Source organism: Mastigoproctus giganteus, chromosome 10, assembly GCF_048544385.1.
Source record: "Mastigoproctus giganteus isolate SK-2022 chromosome 10, ASM4854438v1, whole genome shotgun sequence".
Classification (NCBI taxonomy): domain Eukaryota; kingdom Metazoa; phylum Arthropoda; class Arachnida; order Uropygi; family Thelyphonidae; genus Mastigoproctus; species Mastigoproctus giganteus.
The window spans coordinates 150966587-150978845 of NC_143584.1; the positions used below are offsets into that span (position 1 = coordinate 150966587).

Here is a 12259-nt window from a genome sequence, read left to right on the forward strand (position 1 = left end):
AATTGAACCTGATCAATACAATCCATAATTGAAAATTTTTTCCACACATCTATAACTGACAGTGTTTCATCATCATTTAGCTTGTTCAAAACGAACTGAAATGTTTGTCTAACATCTGATTATACCCTGATCTAGAGGTTGTAGCAGTGATGGGCGGCAGAAAACAATTGCACATTTGGGTGTTCTATGGCAGGATGACCGGGTGCATCATCAAGAATCAAAAGCACTTTAAATTCGAGACACTTGTCATTCAAATAGCATCTAACTTCTGGCACAAAATGTTTGTGGAACCACTCAGTGAAAATATCAATGGTCACCCAAGCTTTTTTGAACTGGCAATTTTTGAAAATATATGCCTTTCATTGGCCGTGGTCTTAATGATCGATTTATGAGCAGTGGTTTTAACATCCGATCTCCTAAAGCATTCGAACAAAATAGGAGTGTTATGTGATCCTTTGAACCCACCAACAGTTTTTTGATACGTAAGTTCTGTTTGGCATTTTTTTCCAGAAAAAGCCAGTTTCATCCATATTCCAAACTTGTTCATGAGTGTAACCCTCCATCTTCAATTATTTTAGCAAGTTTTTGTGGAAATGCTTTAGCAGCTGTTTCACCTTTAATTTTTTATATTATGAAGAGCATGTCTTTTAATAAACTTAGCCAGCCAACCATTGCACGAAATTCATATTTTTTTCCTTGATTGAGATGAAGTATCTGGCTGCAGTTTTTTAATCTGTTCATAAAATCTCAATGCTGATTGATTGATGGAATTTCCATCAACTGGCATTCTTTTTTGTACATTATCTTCTATCCACATCACAAGTTTTTTTTCAGCCTTTTCTAGAAAATCTCTTGTGTACGATAATTTCGCATTCGATTTTGTACCAGAACCTACCACTTTTCTAATAGCCTCTTCGTTTTTCTTTATAGATCTGATACATTATCACGGACTCCAAAATGCTTACCCACAGCCGTCGCACCTTCCCCAGCTTGAAGTTGATCTAAAATTTGAATTTTTATATCCAAGGAAACGGCTTTCCTTATTTTTTTTTGGTTATCGGCAACATCATGTTTGAGGGCTGGATTAAAATCTTCGGTTAATGAAATGAAAGTTTGAACCTACATATAATGAATGTTACCATTTATTATTTCTTGGCAAAATTATTATTTTTATAATGCTATTTTTATTTCACTTTAAAAAATGCAAATTCAAAAAATGCAGTGACTGTGTTGTCTGCTCAAACACCAAATTCAAACTTAGTTATGTAATTTGGGTAATTCCCAATAAATGAAATTTGTAAGAATTTTCCAAGTTGATAAAAGAAACCAAATTCAAACTGCAAACAACTGCTTTTTTTTTGTTTATGCACAATTAGTTATGTAATTCGGGGAATTTAGAGAATTTATTTAATTGAAATGAGAATGCAATTCTACAAAATTCTCAGAATTTTCTTGAATTACGGATTTTTTCCTAACTTAGACTTTAGGTTGGTTGCGTAAAAGTGAATAAAAATCACGTAAAAAATTATTTTTGATATCCCAATTTGCGTAACTCCGAATTTGCGTAAAAAAAGGTTTAGGTGTAATTAAGAAAACTCCAAAGTTCATTGTAATGAATCCAAAAGTTGTCAAACCAAAACTTTGAATATTCACTTTTTTTTTTTTTTAATGAAAACCCCAAATACAAAAGGTATCAAAACCTATAGTACAAACCGTGCATGGGTTGAAGGAGGAGAAGTAAGGGGGGGATGCCGGAAACTTTGCTCTAGAGACTAAACACATATCCCTTATGTAGGATTTGATAAACTATTAATTTATTTTGCATGGGGCTAGTCTTAATTCATAATAATATATTGTTAAAAAATCCTATATGTAAAAAGCCTTCACTAAACATATCACACAAAAAGTCTGAAAACACAAGGTTGGGATGTTATGGTGGCCATTTTGAACAGTATCTGCATAACTGAATTTGACATCTTTGTGATATCTATGCTGTGTAACAAAAATTATGCCCACCAACAATAGTAGAATGGTCAATGAAGTGCAGAGTTATATATGCTGTGTGTCTGAATGAGACTACAAAATATAAAGAAATATTCTTTTAATCTCTACCTTACAAACTACCCTGATCACATGTGACTGTCCCAGAATATAAACAGAACATTTATTAAATGCTCTACCAGTCCTGTTGCTCAAACAGTTGATAACTGTCCAATTTTTCCCATCTGCATTATGCTTTGTTTTCCAGTATTTCAGACACGTGTTTGAGATGTTCCTCATATGCCATCTCCACCTTGGAGGCCATCAAACACCAATAATCTTTCTTTACTCCTCTTAATGATTTTTTCTGTGGAAAATCTCATCCATTTTCTTCTTTTCCTTCCTCTTGGCTTTTTGCTGGGAATTTTCCCTTCTAAAGTCATGTTTGAGATGAAAATCCTGAAAAATCCAGTTAACAATATTGTGAAAACCAGTATGCAATATAGTCAAGTCCTAGTAATTCACTCCTCTTGAAACTAGTTCCATCCTTATAATCTTGGAAATGCAAGACTCCAGATTCCTGGTTTTCATAAATAATGCAATTACGATATAACAGAAGGTTTCTAATGTTTTTGCTAGTGTATGTGATAAATGGCTTATATTTTTTCACACACCACCCAATTTTATCAACACATTTATTAAAACTGCTTACTAACAAAAATATTAATACACTGTGTAATCCATGTTTTTCAGACTTCATGAGAAGTATAAAATGTTTCATTTCAGAAGTTCTTTCTTTTAGTTATAATGACAAATCCTATTCTAAATTTATCATTACACTTCCCGTTTCATTATTATACTACTCTATTACAATGTGTGGCAATATGAAAAGTACTGAAATGTGGAAAATTGTGTATTATTTTACAATAACAATGTCTAAAAAATATCACAAATATATTTAAAATAATAAATGTATAAAAATTGTACAAGGCATTCTTAATGCACACTTACTAATGCAGCAAAGCCATTTAATTTCAGAAATAAAACATTTCACATAGATAATTTCATCTTTGTGAAACAATACTAAAAGAAGTAAATTTTCATTCATATTTATAACAGATATTACAAAAGGACTATGGGGAACAATGCTAAAGAAACCACACCATAAGTGCAGCTACGTATTCATAAAACTTGAATTAGATTCTTTACTTTTACTTGCTGTTACAAAAACTATTTGTGGATAATTTGAAGAATGTCAAAAGTGTTATAGGCATTATTCTCTATACAAATTTATTACAAATATTATTCCCAGAACAACTTCAGCATCAGTGATTTTACTAGACTAAAAACTATTGATCAAAATTAACAATAGCAAAAAAAAATAAAGTTTGTATGTGCAAATTTCACAGCTGCTGCAAAAAAGTAAACAGAACTCTAGAAACTAATACTTAAATTTTTAAGATGAAAATCTAGATTTAAATAAATACAAAGCAAAGTTATACAAACACGACATGGAAAAATAATTTAATAATTAGTCTGAAGAGGCTTAAAACTTTTTTTTAATCACATTAAGAATGTCATAACAGTTCAATCAGTGATGCTCACAAGAGGTTTGGTCACATAATTAAAGTTCTGTTAAGGAATGAACAATATAAAACTATGCACAATTTATACACTTGTCTTGGAAGCAGATGAAATGGGTGATAGTGAGAATGATAGCCTCCAAGCAGGAAACGGAATGTACAAGATTTCAACAAAATATGCAACAGTAGCTATATAAATACAATTTAGCTCATCATGTCAGAAGGAAACTGTATGTAATGCTATGCAAGTCTTTATGGGATATACATGTTTATTATCCCTGGAAATGCAAACTGTTTTTAGGGGATTAAAAACAGCTGAAAGAAGTTTTATAATTTGATAAGAAAATATCCCATACCAACAGTACTCAAAAATATTACAAAGTGTGTGCAGCAATCAGCTAAGCATGCTGTTAAGTCTTCCCTTCTAATCAAGGGTATGCCAGCCATTTTCTTTTGAAAAAAAATTCAACAATATGACACTTTCAATATTTGAAGGCCGTTTTTCTCCAAAGTGAGATGATTTAGTTTGGAATTTTTAAAATGAATTCAAGCTGCTCATTTTCCCTTTCATTTCATTCAAAATCTTATCGATTTCACTGAATTCTTGTCCGAAGCACACTTGTTAGTTCTGTTATCATATTAATTACTTCTTCAGAAGATAACTTCATTATGTTTTCACGAGTAAAGGCAGCTTTCAAAACACTAATATCACTTTCTCTTTCTTCAGTTCTAACATCTTCAGTGATGTCACCTTCAAAAAACAAAAAGTCATTAAATAACAGTTTTTCTCAAAACTTCAAAATAATTAAAAGTGGGGAGAATTTTTATTGTCTCACTTGTGTTTTCCAGTTGGATTTTAATTTGCAATGTCTATGCTGACAGCAGAATGTAGTTGCCTTGGTATTGCATTACTTTTAAAATAATAAATGTAGAAGCTCCATCTCAGCTTTTAAATAAATGACGGATTAACCTTTTAGTAACGCCACATGTCTAGAAATAGTGCAATATACGGAAACTTATTAAGGTGAACTCCAATCTGCTGTGAGTATTAAGGCCATTGAAACTGCTAGGCAGTTTAAATCTTGCTAAATATGAAATCACAAGAGAATTTTGTTTAAAGGATATATATAAATAAATAATAATTCTGTATAAATAATCTAATTAAAAGTAAATATTTTTCATACAGAGTATATAATTCAAACAAAGTCCTCTTACTTTTCATAAGTTTTTTTCCTAAGCCAGCTCTTAGTAAATTGTAAGTCACATTTGTTTTCTTAATTACAAAAAGCATTTGATTTTTATATATTAAGACATTATTTTATTTTATTTTAAGACATTATTACCAAAAAATGCATATTCTAGACCAGAGCTAAAGTTAATCATGTGAAGAAATTTAAAAGCCTTTAATTTTGTTCCTAAATGCAGGGTCAATGGTAAAAATTTTTCAAAGTTATTTGATTCTAAACTGAATTTGACTATATTTAAAATATCAAATTATTTTAAATATAGTCAAATGCAATAAAGACATACAAGGCACTCTGATGAAAAATGCTTGTTAAATCTGTTAATTCATTGTAACCTTTATAAATATTTCCAAAGTTTCTAAAAGCCCAATTTTGACTGGCAGCCAAGGAAGTATATAAAAATTAAATTTAAATGCTTTGCAAAAATTTTTTTATTTAAAATTAACTTTTGTTCCTATAATCCCAATAAATGTGCTAAGGCTGTCCAAGAGAAGAATGTTGCATATCGTAATTGGCTTGTTTCTAATTCTTCAGTTTCATTTTCTGCCTACACCAAAGCTCGCAACAGTTGTAAAGCAGTTATTAATCAGTCCAAACTAGAGTTTGAACGGGCTAAGAGTAGAAAACTTGCTTCTTGCCCTAATGGTAGCCGAGCATTCTGGTCTCTTGCCAAAGCTATTGGCCGCAACTTTTGCCCATCTTTGCTACCACCTCTGTCCAAACCAGATGGTTCTGTTGCCACTTCAGCCAAGGATAAAGCTGACCTGCTAGCATCCCATTTTTCTTCCAGCTCATGTATTAATGATCTTGGTAAAACACCCCCCACCATTCCCAACACGCTCCATTCAATGCCTCCTGTGGTCTTCCGTCAAAAGGATATCAGAAGGATTTCGCTCCAGGCCCCGATGGTATTTCTCCACTTGTTCTCAAAACCTGTGCTCCTGAACTTACTCCTATTCTTTGCCGCCTTTTTTCACTTTCTTATTCCAAAGGTGTTTTTCCTTCTGCTTGGAAATTTGCTCATATCCAGCCAGTTCCTAAAAATGGTGACAAATCCCCCCCATCCAATTATCGTCCCATTGCAATTACTTCTACTCTTTCTAAAGTAATGGAGAAATCAATTAACCGCCAACTCTTAAACTACCTAGAAACCTTCGGTCTGATCAACGATCGCCAGTATGGATTCTGTCAGTGTCGATCCACTGGTGATATTCTGGCTTATGTTACCCATTTATGGACTAATTCAATGGAAAGGTTCGGTGAAACACAAGTAGTTGCTCTTGACATCTCAAAGGCTTTTGATCGTGTTTGGCATAAAGGTCTTCTAAACAAGCTTCCATCTTATGGGTTGCCAACTGTTTTTAGTAATTGGTTATCCAGTTTTCTCTGATCGCTCGTTGAGGGTGATGGTAGATGGCTCTCTGTCTTCTAACTTCTCCACTAATGCCGGTGTCCCCCAAGGTTCAGTTCTTTCCCCCACTCTTTTCCTCTTATATATCAATGATCTTCTTCCATTGACTGGAAATCCTATCCATAGTTTTGCCGATGATAGCACATTGCATTCCACTTTCCATTTTGAGAAACCTTGTCCTGCTCAATCAGCTTCAACTTCTCGAAAATCTGCTACCAATTCCTTAAATGCCGATCTTCAGGTAATTCTCCAGTGGGGCAAAGACAACTTAGTTGATTTCAACCCCTCTAAAACTCAGTCTTGTCTTACATCTCGCAAAAAGGATTCTTCTGCTCCTATGCTTATCTTTAGTGACACTCCGATTTCTAGGCAAAATGATATATCTCTTTTGGGGATTACCCTGACTTCTAATCTCTCTTGGCACAAGCACATTACAAATATTGCTTCCTGTGCATCTAAAGAACTTGGTTTTCTCTTTTGCTCTCGGCGTTACTTTTCTTCCAAACAGCTGCTCACTCTGTATAAATCGCAAATTCGCCCTGCCATGGAATATTGTTCACACATCTGGGGTGGTGCCCCTAAAACCTCTCTCAGGCTTCTTGATTCCATTCAGAAGAGGGCAGTTAGGTTAATTAATGATTCATCTCTAACAGAGTCTCTCCACTCGCTTTCTCATAGACGCACTGTTTCTGCTGCATGCCTCTTCTACAGATACTTCCATGGACACTGTTCTTCTGAATTGGCTTCTATAATTCCTGCTCTCTCTTTCAAAACAGTCCGAACACATGCCGCCACCAACCAACATCCATTTACTGTCCAACTTCAAACTCACAGAACCAATTTTTATCTTCCTTGTTTATTCATTCAACTGCCGTTTTCTGGAACAACCTTCCTTCATACGTATTTCCTGAAAATTACAATATACAGAAGTTCAAGTCCAATGTCAACAAATATCTTCTTTCGTCTTCTTAACCTCAAACCCAAGCACGGTACCAAGTACTATAGGTTCTAATACCTCTCGTGTTTGGGGTTCACATAAAAAAAAAAAAAAAAATCCAAGGTTGGCCCATCCCCCATTGGCCAAAAGGAGGCTCAGAAGGTACAAAAAAAAAAGCATACACAATACAACAAATCCTTATACAAAGCCCAAAGGAATGTTTTTACCAATGGCCCTGTATTTAGGAACAAAATTAAAGACATTTCTTTACATGATTAACTTCAGTTACAGAATATAAGGAGTCAGTAGCCGAAATCTGATATGGTTAGCAAAGATAAACTGGTTCATCTGCTGATGGAACTAGTTCTCATTCTTCAGTTTACTAAAGTAGTGTTTCCCAATATCAAACTCCCACTATGTAAATTGAATAAATTTTCGATAAACTCCAAGTTATGTCCCACGAGCTTCGGTGATAAACATGCCTTATATTTATATAGTATGAACCAGAGCTGTAATGCTCAATACATTCTACATTGATATCAATATTTGTAAAATAATGAGAGAAGTTTATCTCAATATAACCTCAATATAGTACGTAGAACACTTCCATATGATAGTCTCCAGAAATTAAAACGAAAAAAAATCGAAAAACTTACATTAGAGTAACAAATAATTAAAATTAAAAAAAAAAAAATTAAAAATCAATTTAATCCAATGAAAAATAAGAAAATGAATTAAAAGAATTTTAAAAAATTGCAAAACGATTTTCATTCCAGAAGCTGACAATGCTTTTAGACTGTCACAGGAATGAAAATTATCGAATATAGTTGCGCATGAAACTTAAATAGGGATGATTAGTCTTCGCGCATGCGCATAAAAGCCCACGAATCAGAGATCAGATATGCCCGGCAAACATTAACAGGATTTGTGTATTCGTGTACTAAGTATATTGGCCTTGTTAAATAAAAAAGTATGTTTTACATTAACGGTGTGAAAGGCTAATTCTGATGCTGCTGAACGAGAAGCACGAACTGAGGCCGCATGTTGATTAACACGAATATTTAAAGGAAAATGCATCGAACCCTGGTAAGACGAGTCACAATCACTGCAAGAAAAGTTGTAAAGATCATTAATTTGTGTTGTGAACGAGGAAAAGACAGCGATTGTACAGTATAGTGTGTAATTTCTGTATTGGCCTGGCCACACTTTTAAATTCGGTATCTTTAAAGAATCTGTTAAGCTGTTTGTGCCACTGTTCAACATATGGGACAGAAATAAAGTATTTTTTGATATTACTATTGTTAGTTGGTGTAGTATTTTGTATCCTATCCTTAGCCTGTACCCTAATACGGTTTATTGTAGCAAGGGGATAACCCCTGTTTAAGAATCTGCTGGTTAATATTTGTATTTCTGAGCCCAAAGCAGATTCCATCGTTGAATATTTGTAAGCATTTAGAAATTGATTAAAGAGAATTGATCTTGTGTAGGCGAATGGGTGATACCTGTTATAATGTAGAAGCATACCAGTGTTTGTAGGTTTGATAAATGTTAAATTTTATTTTATGAGAGTCCCGAGTAAGTGTGAAATTTAGAAAATTTAATGACTTTGTATCCGTATCCTCCCTTTCCAATGTAAATTTGAGTCTAGAATGAATATTATTAAACGAATGTAAAATGTCTTGGATAGTACTACTATCGGTAATAACTAGAACATCGTCTAAATACTTCCCATAGTATGTCATATGGGGTCGAAAAGGTGTCAAATGTGTATGCTCAATCGTTGAGAGATAAAATCTCTGATATTAAGCCGCTCAGGCTCAATCCCATTGGCAAACCAAAAATTTGTTTGTACACTGTCTCAAAAGGTGATATAGTTGGCCTCAACTAACAGTTTAATTAAGAGAAAAATTTCCTTAATAGGAAGTTTTGTATAATTAATCGGTATTGAGTTATTTAACATATCCCAAATAATATCTAATGTGTATTCAACGTTTACGTTCATATGTAATGAGGTAACATCTAGTGCGAATAAATTGTCATTTATTCTCACATTCTTGACAACAATTGTCATTGTTGTCAAGTCTACAGTCCTTAAGGTTATTAAATAATGTATTGTAGTTCTTAATCCCAAATTGTATCACCTGTCTATAGGGTTTTATAATGCTATATACATGTGTGGCCAAGGATGAAAATGCAGTTTCTGTGGGAAACAATAGGCCGAATAGGAAATCCCGGCTTGTGTAATTTTACCTGACCGAAAAGTGCAGGAATATTGTATGTTCTGGCTTTCAATTCCTTTAACTGAGCCCTAGTAATGTAGTCATTTTTTCGTTTTATTGTATTGATTGACTAAATTGGTAAATGGTGCCAGGTCTACTTCAAGATAAGTGGAGATATCTGAAACAACTGATTCTAACTTATTAATATAAGCAGGTTTATCGAGTATTACCACTGTATCTTTTATCTGCTCTCTGTATAATAATGTCTTTATTTTCCCGAAGTTCACATAAAGCTGCCCTCTCATGTGTATTCAATTTAGGAAGTCGCATTTCTTTTATGTTATTCACCACTTGGTTAACTTGCTGAATAAATAAATCTTTTTGTGGAACATTACGAAGTCCAAATTCAATATCAATTACACACTGTGTTTTAGTAGTTTTCAAGGTAGTAAATTATAATTTAATCCTTTGGATAAAAGTGAAATCTGGTCCTGCGATAGCGCATACGAGGAAAGATTTGTAACCTGTTGATATGTCGGTTTGTTGAATGCTGGGTGAGGGGGGTTTGCGAACTAGCTGACATATTCTGTGGTAGTGCGGGGGGGGGGGTCGTCAGCCCATTCCACCTGTATGTACTTGGTCGCAAGCCCGCGAAAATGTGTTAGAATTCGTGTGAACGTGTCTTGATCCTTCCGATAATGTTTGTAAACGTGTCAGTTTTTTATATCTGAGGCCTGTGCTTCCCGTTGCAAATCTATGGAGGTCTTCAATACAGACCAATCGTTAGGATGTAGATAATTTTTAAATTTATCGCGAAGCTTCCTAACTTGGGAAAGGTATTTTTGTTTATTAGAATATCGAGATTTTAAGGCAAGTTTAACGATATTACGCGATGTTGTTGTTGTTGTTGTTTGGTTTTTAGGAGCATTAGCAACTAAGGCCATATTGCTCCGGGGATATGCGGTGGTCATTCCCTGACCTTTCCGCATCCTCCGCATTTGGTGGTCACGGGCTCGAACCCCAGTCTAATCAAGAAGCGTGTGCTACTCACTGCTGCTCCTGCCCACCTGGCTACGGAGGTGCCATTACGCGATGTGGCAAGTGCTAATTGTTTTATGCCCGAAATTTTTTTATTTAAATTGACCCTAGTAAACTTCGGAACGATGTTGTTTTGAAGGCAATATGTTAGAAAAGAAATATGGTAACTTTGGCCGAGTATCTTAGTGTTAATTTAACATAATTTTGCACTAAGCTATTCAAAAAATCCCCCATAATTATGTGTATCGATAAGTTATACCTGGAGAGAAAAGGAAGTGAATGAAATAGTCAATAAGAGCTTAAAAAATGAATTAGATAGTATGAACCAGAGATGTAATGCTCTGGTTCATACTTTTAATTAATTTTCTTATTTTTAATTGCGTTAAATTGTTTTTTAAATTATTTGTTACTCTAATGTAAGTTTTTCGTTTTAATTTCTGGAGAGTATCATACGGAAGTGTTCTATATACTATATTGAGGTAAACTCTTATTATTTTACAAATACTTACATATTTATATAAGGTACAATACATGTGTTTACTTATATATTTAAATATTTACTATAATTAAATTACTTTATTTAAATTCAGTTTGATAATTTGCCCACTTACAGAAAATATAAACATTTATCTAATAAGCATACCACAATAAAATTACACGACATGAAGTTGCTAATGATGCGATTTATGGCATCACACATTCCAGTTGCCATTATGACAATTTGTTGTACGACAGTTCAGTGCATGACAATTCTCTGTATGCAACATTTTGTTGAATTCAGTGTACGGCAAAGCAAGACGGGAAAAAAAAAAAAAAAAAAAAGGAAAATTTAACATGCTCTGCTGTGAATTTATATGCTCTTGATATTTTTGACTGGAGAGTACTATCCACCTTCATTTTTTAATGCACAAGTTATTGGGTAAAAGCATTGGGTAAAAACAACTTTGTTCACACTTTACTTTCACTTCTGTAAATTGCATTTTTTAGGAAATACACATAAGAGTTGTTCCAGAGCCCAAAAGTAGAGATCATTAATGGATGCCAGCTGGGTAACGCACAACTGATGTTTTATTTGCAATCCATGCTACATTTTTATTGAAAGAAGTTAGTAGTAGGCTAGTACCAAGGATGGGTTGAAGGGTTGGAACTGAAATCCAATTCCCCTACATGGAAAGTGCTCTGGCCAAGTGATGTGTTTTTGCCAGGGCTTGTGGCAGTTCTTGACTAAGGAAAGGTACTACACTTAGGTAGCATGAAGGACAGTAGTTAAAAGGGTGTGTTTTGTACTAACCAAGGTTGTGAGGCATCTGAATACATAATGCCTGTGAATTGCACATATTGATCATGACAAAGTCATGAACGTTGACTGCTTTTTGTTTTGTTGCAACAACGGTCAAAAATAATTGATATCTTTGCACGCCAGAGAAGAATGTTTTCTTGAGAATTGCCGTTGCATTGCTCAGTTTTTCTCCACACATGAGACACTGAGGGGTTGGGCATGTTTTATCACCACACCAGAAAAATTCAAAAGACAAAAATAATTATCACTATGCTGTCTGCATACTAATTATTGTTTCTTTTTTTTGGGCTTGGCACTTTCGGTACTTGTACTCTTGGACGGAATATTCCTTGCCAGGAACTTGTCCATTGTTAAAAAAAGAAAATGTTATGGCTTGCAATCACAGTTTTCTGCCTATTTCAGAGTGCAGCTGCGAGGAAAGTAATAGATGTGGAATCAATACTCTTTGAACAGAGGGAGGGGTACATCTATCACTTTAAAATACAGTCTTATAATAAAGGGTGGGTGCATTGGCACAGGAACAAAGTAATAAAGTTGAAGTAGCATG

General features: G+C 34.1%; 1 protein-coding gene across 1 annotated transcript in view; it reads right to left on the reverse strand.

Moving 5' to 3' along the window:
* Positions 1-3918: 3918 nt before the first annotated feature.
* Positions 3919-12259, reverse strand: part of LOC150079381 (uncharacterized) — a 195909-nt gene continuing 187568 nt past the window's right edge. Inside the window, exon 15 of the mRNA XM_090383046.1 lies at positions 3919-4314. Coding sequence (XP_090239172.1) covers positions 4157-4314 — 158 coding nt within the window. The 3' untranslated portion in view covers positions 3919-4156. The remainder of the gene's footprint in view (positions 4315-12259) is intronic.